The sequence below is a fragment of the Calidris pugnax genome, unplaced genomic scaffold (assembly GCF_001431845.1).
Source record: "Calidris pugnax isolate Ruff unplaced genomic scaffold, ASM143184v1 scaffold50, whole genome shotgun sequence".
Taxonomy (NCBI): domain Eukaryota; kingdom Metazoa; phylum Chordata; class Aves; order Charadriiformes; family Scolopacidae; genus Calidris; species Calidris pugnax.
This window is the reverse complement of record NW_015090780.1, coordinates 3763134-3781758: the sequence shown is the minus strand read 5'-3', so window position 1 is coordinate 3781758 and position 18625 is coordinate 3763134. Positions and strand designations below refer to the sequence as shown.

Here is an 18625-nt window from a genome sequence, read left to right as displayed (position 1 = left end):
TCCAATGCTGATATCCTTGATGCTGTAGTAGTACTGGAGAGCACAAGAAATCTATATCTGAGAGGGCTGCCCTGATTCATAAGAAGCCACCTGGGAAGCAAGAGAATTCTCTGAACAAGTTCAGAAACCAGCCCTGTGCTTTGATAAGAAACCTCCGTGTCCAACACCAGTGTTGGCTTCGCACTCCTACCCTCCATTCCAGTGCTCTGCTCCCACGAGGATGGCAAAGCTGTGGGCAGGGAAACCAGACCAGGGAGCTGATCTGGCTGAAAAACAGCCTGACAAAGTGTTTAATTTTTGCTACTTTGGCAGGACCGTTTTCTGGTTCATTCTCAGGGCAGAGCCATCAACAACCGGCACAGTGACGAGCTCAGGACAGGACACAACCCACACTGGCATCTTTCATTCTTAGCATAACAATTCAGAAGCTTTTACACAGAACTGTGACTTTGAAAAACATACCTGTAAGGGTCATTCGGGTCCTTGGCATCACAGACATCTGCATGGCCATGGCAGACACAGCGCCCTCCAATGCTGATATCCTTGATGCTGTAGTAGTACTGGAGAGCACAAGAAAGTTTGGCCATTAGTATCTGCACCAATAAGCTTCACAACTGCCCTACTCAGAATTCAGCAGGACTTGTATTTAGTAAAATGATCTGTTGGGACATTTCCCTTAGAGTGACAAGCTCGGCCCTGCAGGCTGCAATATCTGCCACCACTAACAGAGCCCATTAGTTACGAGTTGGGTCTCCCAGCACATCCAGAAAGCCACGTGTGACACACGAGGTGTTTCCCAGTTTCACGGTGTACTGGAGAGCACAAGAAAGTTTGGCCATTAATATCTGTACTAATAAGCTTCACAACTGGCACTGAGCACAGCTCTTCCCAAGCAGCCTCCAGCTCCAGCCACGGCAGCAGCAGCACCCACTGCAGATGCCTTCAGCTTGGGGAGTACAAATACAGGGAGAAGAAACCCTCACGGGCAACATCCAGGGATGTCTTCCCTCCAGAGGCGGCACACACAGCCCTCAAACACTTCCACCTCATCAGCAAGAGGTATGAAGGCCTGTCTTACCCTCCTTGTCACTGTAGGGTCCCTTAAAGCTTTGCCCATCAGGTGCCCGAGCAGGGTGTTTGTCTGCAGGAAGCGCAGCCTGATGTTGGTGGCTTTTGTGAAATTCCGGAGGAGAGGAGAGTAGGAGAAGTTCATGGCTCCCGGGCGCCCGTTTACCAGAGAGACAACAATCTGTGAATGCAAGGAGAGAAAATAGATCTCTGTAATTAAGAAATTAATCTCTCCCTCAGCCAAACTCAATCTTTACCTCCCCTTCAGGACAACTGAATCAGTTCCCTGCCAGTCTCATTTGTTTTAACAGAGTAATTCAGGCAGCACCCAAAAGTCTAGAGGGAACCAATTAACAGTCACTGAGAAATCCTGGAAACTCCAGGGGATGAAAACCTGCAACTGCTCACCTCCCCGTTTTCTAACGGCACGATCCGAGAGTACTCAGTGGTGCAGATGGCGTGGTCATCCTTGGTGATACGGTCCACGGTGTGCAGGCCAAACTTCTCAATGCAGTCCCTCTTGGAAGCTGTTACCAACCAGAGATGAGAGCAGTAAGAGACAAGGAACAGGTCAGAGCCCTGCGTTGATTTTCCCACACAGAGCAACAGGAGACAAGGGTCTATACTCTTTGTTAAGCATTTACTACGTGCAGATTGCTTTGTATTGTTAACTCTGTCCTTGCTAACACACACTGCACTAAGGAAAGGAGTCACTATGAGAGCAATAGGCATGGTCAGAAAATCCCCCAAATCACATCACTTTAGTAAATGAGGAAAGTGAGAACGGCCATTGTTCTGCTCTGCTCCTGATGTAGGGGCTTGTACTATCACCATCGTGTGGCTCCTCAACTTCTCGGGTAATTCCCAAAGAGTGAGCCATCACAGAACCACACAGTGGGAGCAACCACAAGCCATGGCCACCGCTGTGCCATGTCCCATTGGGGTGGAGACACTGGGATGGGCAGGGGGTTTGTGGTGTTTGGGAGAAGCAGAGCCACTGCCTGCAGGACATCTTCTCCCACCCTGCTCCCAACTCTACAACTGCTCTTAAACAAATGCTATAAAACAGAAATGCTGAAGCCGCCCAGAAGGACCCCTTGGGGACAGCAATCAAGGGCTCCTGCCACTAAGTGGCAATGCAAGGCTGGCTAAAGCCAGGGGACAAGCATGGCCAGGCAGTCACACTGCTGGCCCTGCAACCTGCCTTGGGGACACTGCACGCCAGGAGTCTCCTTCCAGCTGCAGGAATGTCCTGGCCTCCCTCCTGTGAGTCCAGCACCCTTGTCCCCAGGATGTCCGACATCCCTGTGCTGGCAAAGCCAATCAAACCCCAGTGAACACACTGGGGCAGCTCAGGACCTGACTGCGCAGGATGGGGAGCACCCACATCCACCTACGGAAAAACCTTCACGGGGCCACCCTCTGGGGCTGTTTCCCCAGAGAAGAGCCTGGGACAAAGGCTGCTGCTCCCATCCCACTCCCGTTTCACCCGTGCCAGGAGCTCTCAGCAACATGTGCTGAAGGACACATCACCACAGCAGCTCCTGAGGGTGTTTCCACAGGGAGAAGAGGGAGGAAAAGGCAGCCAAGAGAATCTGCTGCTCCTGCCAGTGCTGCTCAGCTCATACAGGGAGCTGATGGGGAAACATTTGCCTAATTCATGGGAATAACACTCCAAAATCTGTTGCAGTGTGCCTCCAGGAGGCATGTCCCTCACTCCATGTGCCGCAGTGGAGGAGGCTAAGCCAGGCAGGAGGAAGAGGAAGGGGGAGGAAGAGCTTCTGCCTCCCCTGCCTTCACCTCTGGCTTGCACCCGCCCACACCTCATCTCCAGCAGCGTGGCCTCGCTCCACGAAACACTGTTCTGGCAACAGCAGGAGCTCAGTTGCATCCACAGGAAGATGGTGTGGAAACATTTAACAGCAGGTCTCCGGCCGCCAGGCTTTGCTTCGCCAGGTGCTTTTTTTTAAAGGCAATTTATTCTGCAGCCCCAGGAGAGGAGCCTGTCACTACTGGCTCCAGATGATTGATTTCCAGAGCACGGCCGGGCACGGAGACGGGATGCTCAGCCAGAGCAGCTCCTCAGGAAAATCAAAAAGTCTCCTTCAGTTATTGTGAATCTACACAAGAAGCCGGGCACTCTGTAAGCTACAACAGCAACTCATAAACCTTAAACCACAGAGTGGGAAGCCCACCCTGAGCGGAGAGAAGGAGGGAGCTCTGCGCTGTGGCTGCCTTCCCCCAGCACTGCCCAGCAAAGCGAGACCAAAGGGGCTAATCCTGCTGAGATGCTGAGCTGGGGCAGACGAGGCTCCGTGGGGCTGGATGGACAGCTGGGACGGGCTATCTTTCATGTCCTGTCCCCATTTGAAACGCTGCGTGGGGAACCCTTCACGGGGATAAACACCAGCAAAAATCTCTCCCTGGCACTCCTGCTTCTCCTTTGGTGGCCGAGGGGAGGGCGGGTGCAGTGCAGGGAGGATGGGCATCCTCACGGTCCCTCCAGCCCCTTCTCCCCAAGAGATGCTTTTCCACGACACCCATCTCTTCCCTCCTCCCGCAGAGCTAAGCCCAGCAGCATCCCAGCAGCCTGGCTGGGGGGCACGGGGCTGCCTGGAGAACGGGACATCTCCCACAAGGAGCAGGGCTCCAGGGGCAGCACGGGGACAGTGTCACCCAGGGCAAGGCTCGCTGGGGTCTGTGGAGAACGCTTACATTTCTGCTTTTAAACCCTCTTGCTGAACTGACCAGCGTTTTTATGAGACCACCTACAGAATTCCCCGTGCCAAAAATAAACCTCCGCAGAGGACTTCTTGTGCTAGCGGATCTGGCAGGTTTTGGAGCAGCCACCTCTTTAGTTCCATGGGAATTTTCCACTGGGCTGTGTCACTGCATGTCATTTCTGAAGGGGGGAGTCACAGCAGGGGCTGATGTTTGCGGGTGGGAAGAGGACCCCAGGGTGGGAGGAGGACCCCAGGGTGGGAGGAGGACCCCAGGGTGGGAAGAGGACCCCCGATGCTGCAGTGGTGCCACCACACGCAGGAACAAGCGAGTTGGGCCAGAAGTTCCCTCTCAGCCCCAGACCAGGCAATAACGTGACCACAAGGGGCCCCGGGAGAGGCTACAGAGCTGGAAGGGAAATTCTCAGAGAAGATAAAAAAAAAAAGGAAAGCAGGGAATTTGACAGCAATAACTCCCCACCAGCACACAGCAGAGGGGAAAACATCCGCACTGCAGAGGAGCTACCACACTAAGGCAACAGGGTGGGTAACATGTCTGCAGCTCTTTCTTGCACAAAAGGCCAGCAAAGGTAAAGCAGAGGGTGACAGGTTAAGCCAGAAATATGAGCCTCTAGAGGCCTCCGAGCGCTCCCAGGTCCTTCCTCTGCCAGGCTTTAAGCTCTGGCTGTGGATCTAACTCACATCTTCTCCCAATTACTGCTGCTGCTTCTGGGAGAGGCTGGTGGGTAACAAGTTCCTCAGCATCTGGCTACCCCACAGACCCTTTGGGAGAAGAGCGCTGCAGAACCAGCTGTTTCTAAAGGGATCAGGTTTTCATCAGAGAATGGGGAAGGCAAACGCACAGCCTGGATCTCTGCAGCCACCCTCTCCAGCCGTTTTTGATCCCACCTTGAACAGCAGCAGGACAGCGGTTTCCTGCCCTGCACAGGTTGTATCCAACCTCCAGTACCAACCAGAGCAAGGGGACTGGTTTCTGCCTCCTGACCCTTGGAAATGAGCCACTGGTTTGCTTCTGGAGGAGCTGAGATGTGCCACCACGGATACGGCACAGGGCAGACAGAGAGAGGAGGGCAGGGAGGAGACAATAAGAAACCTCATGTTCCAGACCTGTATCAGCAATGCCCAGCCACTGACACTGGTGCCAACTTTGGCATCCAGAGAGATTTGTGTGGGCACCAATGGTAATACTTTAAATAATACACGTAGTCCCAGAAAGCATGAAAGTTCTCCTGCTCTGAGAAGCACCACAACGTCACCGAGCTGCTCTGACCTGAGCTTCAACTCCTGCAGCCTTATTGAGCAGGAGAAATAGGGGACACACACCCCATCAACAGAAACAACTCCAAACCCAGGGCTTGCAGAAAGAGCCATTTTGACTGTGGCCTCACTGCCTGGCGTTAGAGCTGCAGCTGTCTCACAACACTGCCATACTCACAGGCAAAATACTGCCAGGGCTCGTAGGTGAGGCCAAAGTCAGTCGATCGCTCCAGCACCCAGAGGTCAGGACGAGGGGAATTGGCAAATTTGATCAGGACGTACGCCACGTGGAAGAGCTGAAAGAAAGGAACACAGAGTTAGTTGGCTGCTCAAGGCATCATGAAATCCAGGGAGAGCTTAGTGGTACCCAAGCTGAATAAAGGAGCTGGCACTTTGCAGATCCTGCTGCTCGCAAGCAGCTTGTGGAGCAAAATCCGCCGTATCTAAATGGATCGTGATAAAACGGGGCTGCTGGAGAGAGACAGATTAGGGAGCTCCGCTCCCACTGGTCCAAATGCAAATAAAACACAGACTTTGTGGCTACGGGCTGAACTTGGAAGGTTGTGCTGGGCAACACCTTCGACTTAGCCTCAACCCGAGCTGGCACCACTATAAACCACTGCCCTGCCAGAGCCCTACCAAGGGAATCTCATCCTGGCTTGGCAAGGTAAAGGCTTGGTCCCCACCACCAAGCTCTGCAAGGTGATCATGAAAAGCTGCTAAGTGCCACAAAGCTGTTCTGGGGGACTTGGTGACATCCTGGACTTTATACACCTGCCAGCCTGGGAACACCTGACCGCACCTTGCACACAATATCACAGAATCTGTGTTTGTTGGGTTTTTTTTTAAAGGCTCTCTACATGGCAGCCCTGCTTCACCCACCCAACCTGTGGGTTTAAGTTGGTTGCAGAAAAGTCCCCAGCACAGCTCCTCTTCCCCAGGTGCCACCGGGAGGGGATAGCAGGAGACCCACTTGGCTTCAGCCCAGCTCTGACACTGGGCTGCTCCCATTTGTCTGGACCCCGACGTGTGCTCACACACCCTTGCCAAGAATAAAATAAACGTACTCTTTTAAAGAGCTAAAATGTCAGTGCTGGAGACAAACAAAAGCCGCAGCAGAATTTCCCTTCCCCGGCTGGCACGGGCTCGCTCCAAGAATTCCCACTCCATCATCCTGTCACAAAGTGATATTTAAAGGCAAATAAAGTTCTCTTATCAGAGAAAATTCCTAACGTCAAAAACAATCCAAAAGGGAGTTCAGTACTTGAAAAGCTGAGATTTATAGCTCAGGAGTCCCTCCTTGTACAAAGCTGGTGCTGTATGAGCATACAGCCCCCAAAGACTCACAGGTTCCCAGAGGGACACTTCTCCAAGGGGAGGGAAAGGAGGGCTCTGTGCCCTTCTCAGCCATAACCAAGTGCTGGGGGGGCAGAGCAGCAGCCCCCACCTCAGCCCTGCCCTGGCCACACACCATGTCCAGCCAGAGGGTGAGCATTAATAATAACGTGCTTCCAAAACAGCCCTGACAACCAATAGGAGACTTTTTAAGGGGAAAAAAAGACAAGGAAGAGGTGTTTAAATCCACCAAGACATCCATAAAGCACATGTCTTGCTGTGGTCAGTCAGTGAGGGGGCTGAGCGCTGCCAGAGGGTATGGAGCAGGAGGAGGGGTGCAGCCCCACGGACTGGCATCAGCTTGGTCTCCTCCTCAGCAGGACACACGGACAAAAACTTCCCCAGGCTCCTGCCAGACACTCCTCTGGCTCCGGGGCACCTTCTCCTCCAGCTTCGGGGCAGCTTCTCTATGTATCAGGGATTGTGCTGGCTCCCACCACAGACTGGTGGTACCCGGGCTCACGCCTGGCTGTAGGCTAAGGGAGATTGAGAGAGATGCTCGAGGAGCAGTGGACTAGATCCAGGTGGGATATCCACGTGATCCTGAAGCACGGCAGGTCAGAGGCCGTTCTGCAGCTGCAAATGGGCAGGAGGGTGGGATTTGTCACCACTCTCAGGTTTTGCACTGCTAAGGACCGGTGCCATCCAGAAATGAAGAAGTCAAAGCGGTCACCCAACACACTTCCCTGCTGCCACAAGATCTGTGGGCCCAGTCAAGGGGTAAGCTAACACCACTTTCAAGTTCCTAAAATCCAAGGAAAATCAGACCTAAATGCTGCCTTAATTTTTGACCTGTGTTCTGTCAGGGCACACAAGACAGCTTTTTGGGAGAAGCAGCATTTTCTGCCTGATACCCTCTCAACAGAGCTGGTATTAGCGAAGCCCAAGAGGCTTCAGCTCCAGCAGCTGCTGTCTCTGCAGGACCAGTTCTCACAGCTCAACATCTGCCTCTTGGCACAGGAACAGGGCTGAGCACCAGCCAGTTACACCTTCCCTCCACTGCAAATCCTCCTCCAGCTTTATTCTCCAGGGAATACATGAATGCTCCTGCTGGAATCTGGCATAATCTTTAGCCGGACAAAATTCACCGCGGCTTCAGCATCACCTGCATGTGTTCTGGTCTCAGGCTCTGGGGTGTCTGCTCTGAATGAAGAGCAACCACAAACACAGAGAGATGTGAGGCACATCCCCGTCTTCTGCATTTATCTTTCTGCAAAGCCAGCTATGGGTTTATAGTCAGTAAATCCCATGGAGTTTCTGGGGGGTCCTCCTCGCTGTCCAGTTCCGTGCTGGAAAGAAATGTTCCTAATTAAATGTCCTTGAATCCAGCCTCCTCTCACACTTCCAGCTCTCAGAAGTCCCCTGCCTCTGGAGAACACGGATTATGAACCAGTCAAACTGGTGCACAGTGAGAGTTGGTTTTTGCACAAACACTGAAATGTGACGCAAAGCCCAGCCCGTTGGGCTGAATTTTATTCCAGTTGTGACCGCAATTTTGGGACACAAAGCAGCCAGCCAAAATCACACACCCGCTCCCCCCAGCACGTCAGGGTTGGAGTCATTACTAGATGGAGCACAGAAATATTCGGGAGTCTGCGACCGCAGTGACCCCGCTGCTGGAACAGGACCCGCATCCTGGTATTCAGAGGGATTTTTGTCAAATCTGGCGAGTGCCCTGCCCCTCCACGCACCATCCTTATCTTGCCGGAATAAATAAGGGCAGATTGCCTGCTTCAAGTGCATACGCTGAGAAAACTCAGAGAGATACAAAGAGGGAGCAGTAGCTCTAAAAATAGAGCTGGCAGAAAAGCCAGACTTTTCATTCCATGTTTAGTTCCAGTACAGTTCTGCCCAACCAATATTGCAAGAGAAATGGTCGGGTTTTTTTCCGAAGCCTTTATTTAGCTCCTATTATCAGTCAGATGAATAAAAACCTCTATGCTCCCAGCCTCTTGGGCAGTCTTTCTTCCCTTCTCCAGGGAGGAAGGAGGTGAAGCAGCACGTTTGATGCACACACTTGTCTCCTGGCAGACCCTTTGCTTTCACCTCCTCTGAAAACGTGCCAGGTACAACTCAACCCCCAACCACCACCCGGGATTTCACGAAACAAGTTTTCAGCCAGGAAATTCTGACAGGAGTATTTTAATTAGCAACCAACTTTCTTTGAAAATAGTAACATCCCTACATCTGGCTGATGTTGCTGGTGGTGGTTTTGAAGCATTGTTTCCTTAGTAACAATCACTTGTGGCTGCCCCAGTGCCTGGAAGGATGGAGCAAGTCCCAGAGCCAGGAGAGGAAGGTGGAGATGAGGGCATTTCCTCCATCTCCCATCCATTCCATCCCTTTGTATGGTCAGATGGTGGGCAGCTTTATCCAGCACCAAAATCCCATGGGAATATAATTGTGATTCCTGCCCAGTGTGGCAGTGCACAGACTTGAAGAGTAACACCAGGACCCAGAGAGGCAAGAGAAACTCAGCTGCTTTTGGAGCAACATGTTCTCTGTCCGTCTGTCTGTTCCATTCCATCCCTTTGTATGGTCAGATGGTGGGCAGCTTTATCCAGCACCAAAATCCCATGGGAATATAATTGTGATTCCTGCCCAGTGTGGCAGTGCACAGACTTGAAGAGTAACACCAGGACCCAGAGAGGCAAGAGAAACTCAGCTGCTTTTGGAGCAGCACATTCTCTGTCCGTCCATCCGTCCACCTGCAGGAACAGCACACAATGGCAAACTCACACTTCTCCTCTCTATTCCCTCCCTCAAGGCACTGACTTCAGTTGTCCAGCTCTGGGAGGTCCATGTGGAACCAAGACAGCAAACCGGACCCAGCCACATGCTGCATCTCTTTAGTGAATTCTCACTGATATTCCTCCGAGGTGCCCAAAGCCATCCAGTAACATTCAATAAACAGAATAAATCTTCGTGCTGTTGGAATATTGGCAACTGCATTTTGACAAACAGCAAGAGAAGCCCTTTTTTTTGTCCTCTGACAGCAAGGTACGAGCAGGCTACGCTGGCCGGGAGCAATGCCCTGGAGCGTGCAGGAGTAGTTTATACAGTAAACCACTCTTTAATTTTCTGTAGGACAGATTTATTACCTTTGGCATTGACTTATTAAAATAGCACCATGTAAAAACAAAGCGGTTCATCTCTTCCTAACCACCACTAAACATCCCCGTGGAGCGGGCGCGTGGACAGCATTCCCAGCCCTATTCCTGCTTGGGATTTCCTGGAAGGATCAGGTGGAGCAGGCCAGCAGGTACGGCTCAATGGCAATAAATCCCACTCCTCAGGGGCACACGAGGCCTCCTGGATACGTGCAGCACGGCCGGGAGCAGGGGCCAGCCCAGAGAGCTTCTGAGTGGGCACCTACAGCATCCAGGGGCACAGAGCACCCCAGGCTGGGTCACTGCCCAGCAGCTCCAGATACCCACAAACCCTAGAGCAAAGCAGGGAAAGCAGAGAAAACCCAGACAAACCATTTCAAAACCACTGCAGAAAGTAGTGGTTTGGGTTTTTTTCATTTTTCCCCCGATGCTTTTGCTTCCTCCCAAGCCCATCGCCCCCCCAGGCAGTGCCCTGGTCCAATGCAGCCCACCTGGAAGAGGTGGCCCTGGATGGGGCTATCGGTCCCCAATCCCAGGGAAAAGCAGCTCCCCAAGAGCACGGGTCACCTCTGTCTGCAGCCCCCATGGCCACCAACATGCAGGCAAATGGTTGCCCAGCTCCCATGGGCACAGTGAGCACTCGCCAGGCTTGGAAACACTCGGCAGTGGTGGCAGAAGTTAAAGCCAATAGAGATCAAGCCTCCTCGGGCACCTCACAAACAAGTACGTGGAAGGTGAAAAGGCCCTGGAAAGCCAGCGAGCTTCTGACTTGCTTTGAATTTCTCTAGGTCAGTGATCTGCCACTTTCACATCCTTTGCCTGTAATCATTTATTCTCATTGAAGAAATGGCTTTACTCATTAACAGCCGGACTGTCCCCCCTGCTGAGCTTCTGCTGTCCTACAGCAGATTTATTTCCTCCTAGCCCACACAGCAGAATCCTTCATTAAAATCTCTCACATTTAGCTGCTGCTAAGTATGGGCCTGCCTTTTCTTTCCAATCACACAGTAACCATTTCAACCCTTCTCAGCAGTAAAGAAAGGCACTTCCCCTCCAAGCAGGCATGGCTTTTTATCCATCACTTTTTTATAAAATACTCAAGTCCCAGAGATCAAACAAACTCCTCACAAAAAAAAAAAAGCACAAAAGTCAGTGTTTGAAAGATGGGCGTGGACCGAAACCACACACTTTGCCCCCATTTCCCTCTTCTGCTCCCAGCACCTCCTGCCTCTTCTGCGTCTGTGTGTGTGTGTCAACACCTCACTCCTAAAAATACAGGATTTTTTCCAAATGATTCATGCAGGGTGACAGGGTTCTGCATGAGATCTTCCCATACATTGTATCCCAAGATTTTGATAGCCAAACCACCACCCATCCCCTCTCACCAGTGTGTCAACACCTCACTCCTAAAAATACAGGATTTTTTCCAAATGATTCATGCAGGGTGACAGGGTTCTGCATGAGATCTTCCCATACATTGTATCCCAAGATTTTGATAGCCAAGTTTTAGAAACCACCCATCTCCTCACACTGTCTGCAGAGCCCGTTGCAACTCATCACACCCATGCTCAGAGACCCTTCATGGTGCCCCACACCACTCAAAGAGAAACCAGAGCTGCCTGCCCCAGGAGGTGGGTTAGCCCTTACCTTCCTCCAGAAAGGCTGGGACAAGGCAGGATCTCAGGGGCAGCTGCTCCAGGAGGTGACAGCCACCCCTGGCCCTGCACGGACCCAAACCCGAGACCCCCGTGGGAGGGGGCAGAACAGCAAAGCTGCAATTATTCAAACATCTCTGTCAAAAAAAAAAAAAGGCACAAAAGTCAGTGTTTGAAAGATGGGCGTGGACCGAAACCACACACTTTGCCCCCATTTCCCTCTTCTGCTCCCAGCACCTCCTGCCTCTTCTGCGTCTGTGTGTGTGTGTCAACACCTCACTCCTAAAAATACAGGATTTTTTCCAAATGATTCATGCAGGGTGACAGGGTTCTGCATGAGATCTTCCCATACATTGTATCCCAAGATTTTGATAGCCAAGTTTTAGAAACCACCCATCTCCTCACACTGTCTGCAGAGCCCGTTGCAACTCATCACACCCATGCTCAGAGACCCTTCATGGTGCCCCACACCACTCAAAGAGAAACCAGAGCTGCCTGCCCCAGGAGGTGGGTTAGCCCTTACTTTCCTCCAGAAAGGCTGGGACAAGGCAGGATCTCAGGGGCAGCTGCTCCGGGAGGTGACAGCCACCCCTGGCCCGTCACATACCCAAACCCGAGACCCCCGTGGGAGGGGGCAGAACAGCAAAGCTGCAATTATTCAAACATCTCTGTGGGGCTGGGGAGAGAGGAGAGCCAAGACTCGGGGAAAGGGAAGGGACTGAGTTTTGCACCAACCCCTTTTCTAAATTATTTTTTTTTCCCCTCAAAATTCAAGGGTTTTATTGAGGGAGATCAAAGAAAACACTCTCCTGGAAACCAAACATTGGGACCCACCAGCCAGCGTGGAACCTGCTCAGTGTCACAACCAACAGCAACAGCAACCCAACGGCCTGTGATATTATTTTCTAAACAGCGCCTGTTCCCTTTCCAAGCGGCTTGGCTTGGGCGAACAGCTGATAAAGCATTTTCCACAAAGGATTTTTTCTTTAAACGCCACTTCTGAGAACGATTTGGCCCGTTTGCTGATTTCACACACAGCCCTGCTTTATGTTCACAGCATCCTCCTGGGCGAGCTGTCCCTGCCCAGCCAGCGCCACGCACGCCTCCTGCCAAAACTCCTCGTGGGACCAAATCCGTGGCATTTGGCACAAGCCAGGGCAGAGCGGGGCCACCTCTTGTGGCTCTGTGAGGCTGCACGGCTTAAGAAACACCAAGTTTTAGAAATGAGCACCAACAGGGGCAGCAGCAAGAGCCTGATACGCAGCAGGTTCAGGTGGCTGATGCTAAAGAAGTAAAAGGCATGGAGGAGTCTGGGCAGGATGCGGGATTTGGGGAGAATCCCGTTAAATCTGTGCCTGCCTGAAGCTGCAAACAGCGAGTGCCACCCAGCTACAGGCACAGCATTCAGGGGGTGCTGACACACCAACCTCTACCTGCTCAAACACAAGCTTGTGCTTAAACCCCAGTGAGTGGGGTCCTTCTGAACTGAGCATTGTCCCTTTTCTGTGTCGCTGTACCACCCGGGTGTCACTGAAGCCAGACGTGCCCACGGTGGGTGTAGGTAACCAGAGGTGTCACAGCAGAGCAAAACGGGGCCAGCACAGCAGGGATGGCTGGAATTCCTCGGGATGAGGCTTCAGTCACTCACAGATAAGGGCTTTGCCCACACCAGGCTCTCACTGTGCATTAGGAGATACCCTGCACTCTGCTGAGATGGCCTTCACACTTTCTTGGATGCTGGGAGAAGTGTGAACTAACCCCCTAGAGACAAGACTTAAATATTTGTGAGATACCCTGCACTCTGCTGAGATGGCCTTCGCACCTTCTCAGATGCTGGGAAAAGTGTGAAGTAACCCCTAGAGACAAGACTTACATATTTGTCTTTTAGCCCAAACTTGAACTAGCACACCCTCGGGGAATGGCTAAGTGGGCTCTCCTGCCACCACACAGGGGACAGCCTTGGGCAGCCCATAAAGGGGACAAATGGTGGCCCAACAAGGCCAGTCCTGAGGATGTGGGACAGAGAGGAGCAAGTGCCCCAACCCCGAGGACTGTGACCCTTCCCAGCTGCTTTAATCCTCTTGCAAACACCAGTGGAAACCCAGCACAACGGTGGCTGTAAAGACACCCTCAAAACTTCCTAATGCTTCAGAGATAAGACACGGTACCTGCATCCAGGATTTCAGATCCTCAGAGTATTTACCTTGAGGTGTCAATTGTCTCTGTTAAATGCTTGTAGGAAGCTTCTGGGGATGTTTTCTGGGAGTCAGGTGTTCTGGGAAAATATCAGCATCCTAATTAGTCACTGGCAGGATTAGCAGCAATTCACATCAGGTTCTTCCAAAGGGCTGTGTTCCTCCCACTGAAGTAAGGCATTACTTGAACAGAGGGGTGAGAAAGAAAGTGGATAAAGGAAGAAAACTGGAAAATGAACATGGGTCTGTGGGCTCCTGGAGGCACAAGAGGCACCAACAGACAGAGGGGCTTCTGCAGCCCCAGCTGTGAAATAACAGGCACTTGGTGCAGAAGCAAAAAAGCCAAACTGCCTGAAGCAGCTCCATGTGACCCGTGAGCAATGAGCAGATGCCCTGGAAAGACTTGGTATAATAGAGGAATTTAACTGGAAGTCACTCAAATCAGGTTTTTTTAAATCAAGCCACCTACATGATGATGGCTTTGAGCAGGAAAAAACCCCACGTTGTTCTTGAGGCTGATTTGCAGAGTCCCTTGGTGCATTGCCTTAATTCTCCTCCCTTGAACTGACAGGGGGTTGTGACTAATTTTAGCAAGACAAAAAATATACCAGCAAAGACTCTAGTAATCCCAAAACATACAGAAAAAATGCACCTCTCTATAAATAGAAAAATGAGGGAGTTCCTGCTTGCTAGTACTAATTGGCGTCTCTGCATCCTAAATCTGAAATTGCTAAGAAAAAGGATGACTTGAGGGTTTTAATCCGACAGCAGCTATTCGAGACAGCAAGAAGCAGCAGCTCTTCAGGGGGCTGTCAATTCTCACACAGGGAGAGTATTATTTTTTGCAAAAATACAGAACCCAGCCCATCACTTCACCACATTATTCTTTACAGTTTTTCTTTATGAATTTCAGCATCTTGCATGTAAAATCTGTTACCTAACAGATTCAGGGCATCTATTTTATTTACTGATTCATATAATGCAAATGAAAACAATAGGCTATGAGATGAGATCTCTGAGGGAAAGTCTTTTTGAGCTATTAGTTCAAAATGGTGATTAATAGACAACCAGCCTTCTCTTTTTTTTCCATGCCATGGCAACAGCTGGAAGCCAAAACCAATTTACAATCCAAGCAAAGAACAGCAACAGAAGACCCAATGGGCAGATCCAGTTTTATTTGTGCCCCACAATCCTCAGAGATTTACTTTTGCTAATGGGAAAAAACTGACTCAGTTTTTAATGCCAGTTAGACTTTAAGAGGCTAAAAAAAAAATAATCTCCTTGGAGTGTCCTATCCTACTGTTGCAAATTTTAGACCATGAGGACATGCCCGACCTGGAAGGATGTGGCTGGTTCCCAGGCCCAGGGTGAAGGACTCAGTGCCTCATGGTGAGCTCCAGCATGGCGCTGCTCTGCAAATAAACCTTCTAAATCCACTTCCCTCTGCATCCATCTGGGTCATCCTCCAATGCTCCTGTCCACACTGACAACCTCACAGAATCACGGAATGATAGGGGGTTGGGAGGGACCTCTGGAGACCATCTAGTCCACTTCCCCCAAGAGCAGCTCACGCCAATGCCCCCTGTGCTCAGGGAACAACCTTACACCGACAGATGAAGAACACCAACTGGGTGCTCTGTGGAGGAAGACTCGAACAACAGCCAACACACACATACAAAGGAGAGGATAACACAGTATTTTTGCCACAACCTCTCCCCAGACAGCTGAAAAAAACCCTCTATCCATTACTCCTTGCTGTGCAGAGGGGAGAAAGTCCAACTTCAGAGAAAAACCTCTTTTCCTCCCCAGTGACTGCCCATCTCTGCAGACAAAGCTCTAGCAGGGCTGGAAGAGAGCCCAGCCCAGCCCCTACCTACTGCCACACTGTCCCAGCAGCTGAAGATACAGGCTCTAAGGGCTCCCTGGGCATCCACTCCTGGGATAGAGGAAAAATGGGCTTGAAGTCAAGAGCTGTAATACTTTAATAACGATGGCCCTGCCTGGTACCTCCTGTTTATCCACATGCAGTCCAACAGCGCAGAAACTATGACCTTGAGAACAGGGAAAAGAAAGGATTCCATTAAAAGACCATGTTCATCCCTCTACCAGCCAAGGACAACGTCACCAGGAGAGTATTTCACCAAGAGTTTGCCAGGCAGAGCTCAGCACTGCTCCCAAGCTTTCTCGTTTCCTCCGAGTATAATTTAACAGCTCTCAGTTAATTTGGTTAACTGTCCACCCAGCTGCCTGTGTGCTGAGATGCAGAGAATAAAGCACCCACAGTCACGGATTGTTTGCTTTTAAAACATATAGAAGGAATCCGTGACTTTGGCAGCAATGGTGACGAAAGCAAGTCATTAAAACATGGCACATTCCAGACCCAGATGTATGGGCACAGCTGGGAGAAAGCGTGGGTCCGGGGTCCAGGGCAGTGGAGCAGAAAGCCCCTGGTGTTCTTGGGTCCTCCAGGCTCTGCCCAGGCTGTGGCCCCTTCTCCAAGAACCTTCCTGGGAGGAGGCTGGGGAGAGCAGAGGGTGAGAGCCCCCACCAGTTTGGGTAGATGCAGTTTGTGAGATGCAAAGTCCTTACAAATAAAAGCCAAGGCGAAGACTCAGTGGACCTGGGAGCGGAGCTGCCTTCCCCAGTCCAAGGGCTCCCACACAACCAGGCAGGAATTTCAGTGCACGTTGGGCCAAAATTCCTCAACTTCCTCCAAACAGCAAACATCTCCTCGCTAAGAAATCTGGGCTGACCTTTCATACTGCTTCGTTTCTTCTGCTCCGTAATTAAAGAGCGGCAGCAGCACAGCACGGCCATCATTTTTTGCACAATTTCTGTACGGAGACAGCACGGGCCAGGGCTGATCAGCCTGGGATTGCTGAACTAAATCACTGTATGTGGCACCTACATCGTACTGCTGCTGTCCCAGCTCAGAGAACACCATTTGTGGTTCAATTACACCCCAATAAAGGCAGGGTGCCTACCAACACGGTACCCCCAAGGGCGTTTCAAGCCAAGCAAAGAAATGGGTACAGTCAGAAAGGAGAGCTCGCCTGGTTCTCAGTGTGGGTCCAAACCTAGAGGAAGGCAGAGAGCCCAAGTGCCCTCTCAATCTCCTACAAGATGTAACACTTCACTAATTTCAAAACCATCCTTCGAGACAGGATTTTGGTTTGGAAGCATCTTAAACCCCCTGGAGCCAGCGTGACCCTGCAAACAGTTCCTACAGCTCATTGTTCTCCCCGTCATCCCTCTGCCTTCAGCACCTCCCGAACTCGGGGAGTTAAAGAAACCTGCCACGCAGACGGGCAGGAGAGCTCTCTCCATCGGGCTAACGAATCCCTAACGACACAACGCCGGCTTCCCAACACACTGGGGTGGGAGGGTAGGAAGTCAAGACAAAACGCACAGTGATGAATTTCTCCTCTTTGTGGAAGTGTCAGACAGCACAAGATGGATTTGTGGAACAAGAATGCAGGGGAGGGAAAGCTGAGGAGGGTACGTGAGAGACCTTGTGATTTAGGCCAGGTACAAGAGCAAAATCCTTTAAATGGACTATGATTAAAAGAAAAAAATTCAGTGAAGTAATATATATGATGCAATAAAGCCCTGAACAGAATGAACTCGTGTCTAACAGGTGGTCCCAGTTAAACCTGAAGCTGTTTCAGGTCCTCCAGAGGCTGAGCTGGCTGTGCAGAGCGGCTGGTGAGAAAAGTCAGTGCCCTGACAGGCAAGAAGTTCAGATTTCCTTGAACTTTCCACCCTGCCAGTTCACCCATATTCTCTGAAGTGCATTATCTCTGCTTCCAGGGTTTACTCCAGCCTTTTATTGTCATCTTATCTCCAGCCTCTTCCTGCCCCAGCTTCAAAAAGAACATTTAACGTCACAGAACAACATGAATTAGCCAAGGGAAAAAAAAAAAAAAAGTATATATATACACACCAGTGCAAACTCTTTTGCAACCTGTCTCTCCAGCACACTTGCAGAGGCAGGATGGGGTTTCGCATGCATAGATGAGGAGAAGTCATCTCCCCTGGCTGATGAGGACAGGGTAACTACAAAATTCCTCCAGTGCAGCTTGGTGAAGCGCTGGTCAAACTGGACAGACCTGTCTGCAGCCCATCACTAACCTCAAGCATCCACTGGGCTCACGGGAGGAAGAGAAAAGGCAAACACACCTCAGCTACGTTTGTGCCAGGACCATAAAACACAGTCTGCTCTTGGGTACAATAGACTAATTAAGCAGCCTGTCTGCAATCCATGGTGGAACCCTTTTAGGACAATGACCCTATAGGAGTTGATTCCTGCAGTGGTACTTGTGAGGCTGCACTGAAAAATGTTTCCCAGGAGCTGGAGGAAAACACCTTTCCTCTCTGGCTGAGCCAACCATGTCCTAGAGATCTTTTCTATGGACAATATGCACATTCAGGACTATTGGGAGAAATCTTTAGGGCTGCCAACGCAGCAAGAGGCAGGCAGCCCTCTCCCTTGAGAGCACAGCAGGATGGAAACATCTGGGGGGCACAGACCCAGAGCAGCAGGTACCAGAAAGGCACCCGAGTTACCTCACTCAGCAAAGTGCAGGACAACAAGCCCTGCAGCTCCTCTCCTCTGCCAGGTTTAAATAAAAATTAAAATAAATAAATTAAAAAACCCCAAAAGCCTGAACTCCCTGGTCCCAGCACCTCCCCCACAGGCCAGGGCTCATGAGTCACAGCCTCAACCAGAGCCCAGGCAGCCGCTATGGGATTTTTTCCCAAAGCTCTATCTGCCCAGGAAGAGCCCCCCGTTATGACACCAGGGGCTCCATTGGAGACAAACGTAATCTCCCGAGATAAGGCTTGTCTGTGGTGAAAGGAAATTGGCTGCTTTGTTTCAAACCAGACCTCCCTTGCAAGTACCTTTTTGCATAGGCTTGCAGCCCGTGGGTCAGCAGGGGGGACCCTGCAGCAGCAGAGCCCAGGGATAAATCACTGCAGCGGGCTCCCCTCCAGCATCCAGGGCTGCTGCAAAACAGCCCTCCCTGGGACCGGCTTAATTGGACCCTTTAGACTCTGCTTCACATTTCCAAAAGAGGCCACTGTCCCCCAGCGCTATTCGCTCATTGCAGAAGCAAACTCAGGAGCCCTATCCATCAACGCCTGACGCTAACGAAGAGCAGGAAGCAATCAGCAATCCCCCCCCTCCCCCCCCCCCCCCCCAC

The 18625-nt window shown here is 51.2% G+C and overlaps 1 protein-coding gene across 1 annotated transcript in view; it reads right to left on the bottom strand.

The window, feature by feature from the left end:
* LAMA5 (laminin subunit alpha 5) overlaps window positions 1-18625 on the bottom strand; it is a 103818-nt gene that overhangs the window by 49868 nt on the left and 35325 nt on the right. The window contains exons 2-5 of the mRNA XM_014956075.1: window positions 5245-5362; window positions 1477-1595; window positions 1079-1249; window positions 463-560 (exon numbers count right to left, since the gene is read on the bottom strand). Coding sequence (XP_014811561.1) covers window positions 463-560; window positions 1079-1213 — 233 coding nt within the window. The 5' untranslated portion in view covers window positions 1214-1249; window positions 1477-1595; window positions 5245-5362. The remainder of the gene's footprint in view (window positions 1-462; window positions 561-1078; window positions 1250-1476; window positions 1596-5244; window positions 5363-18625) is intronic.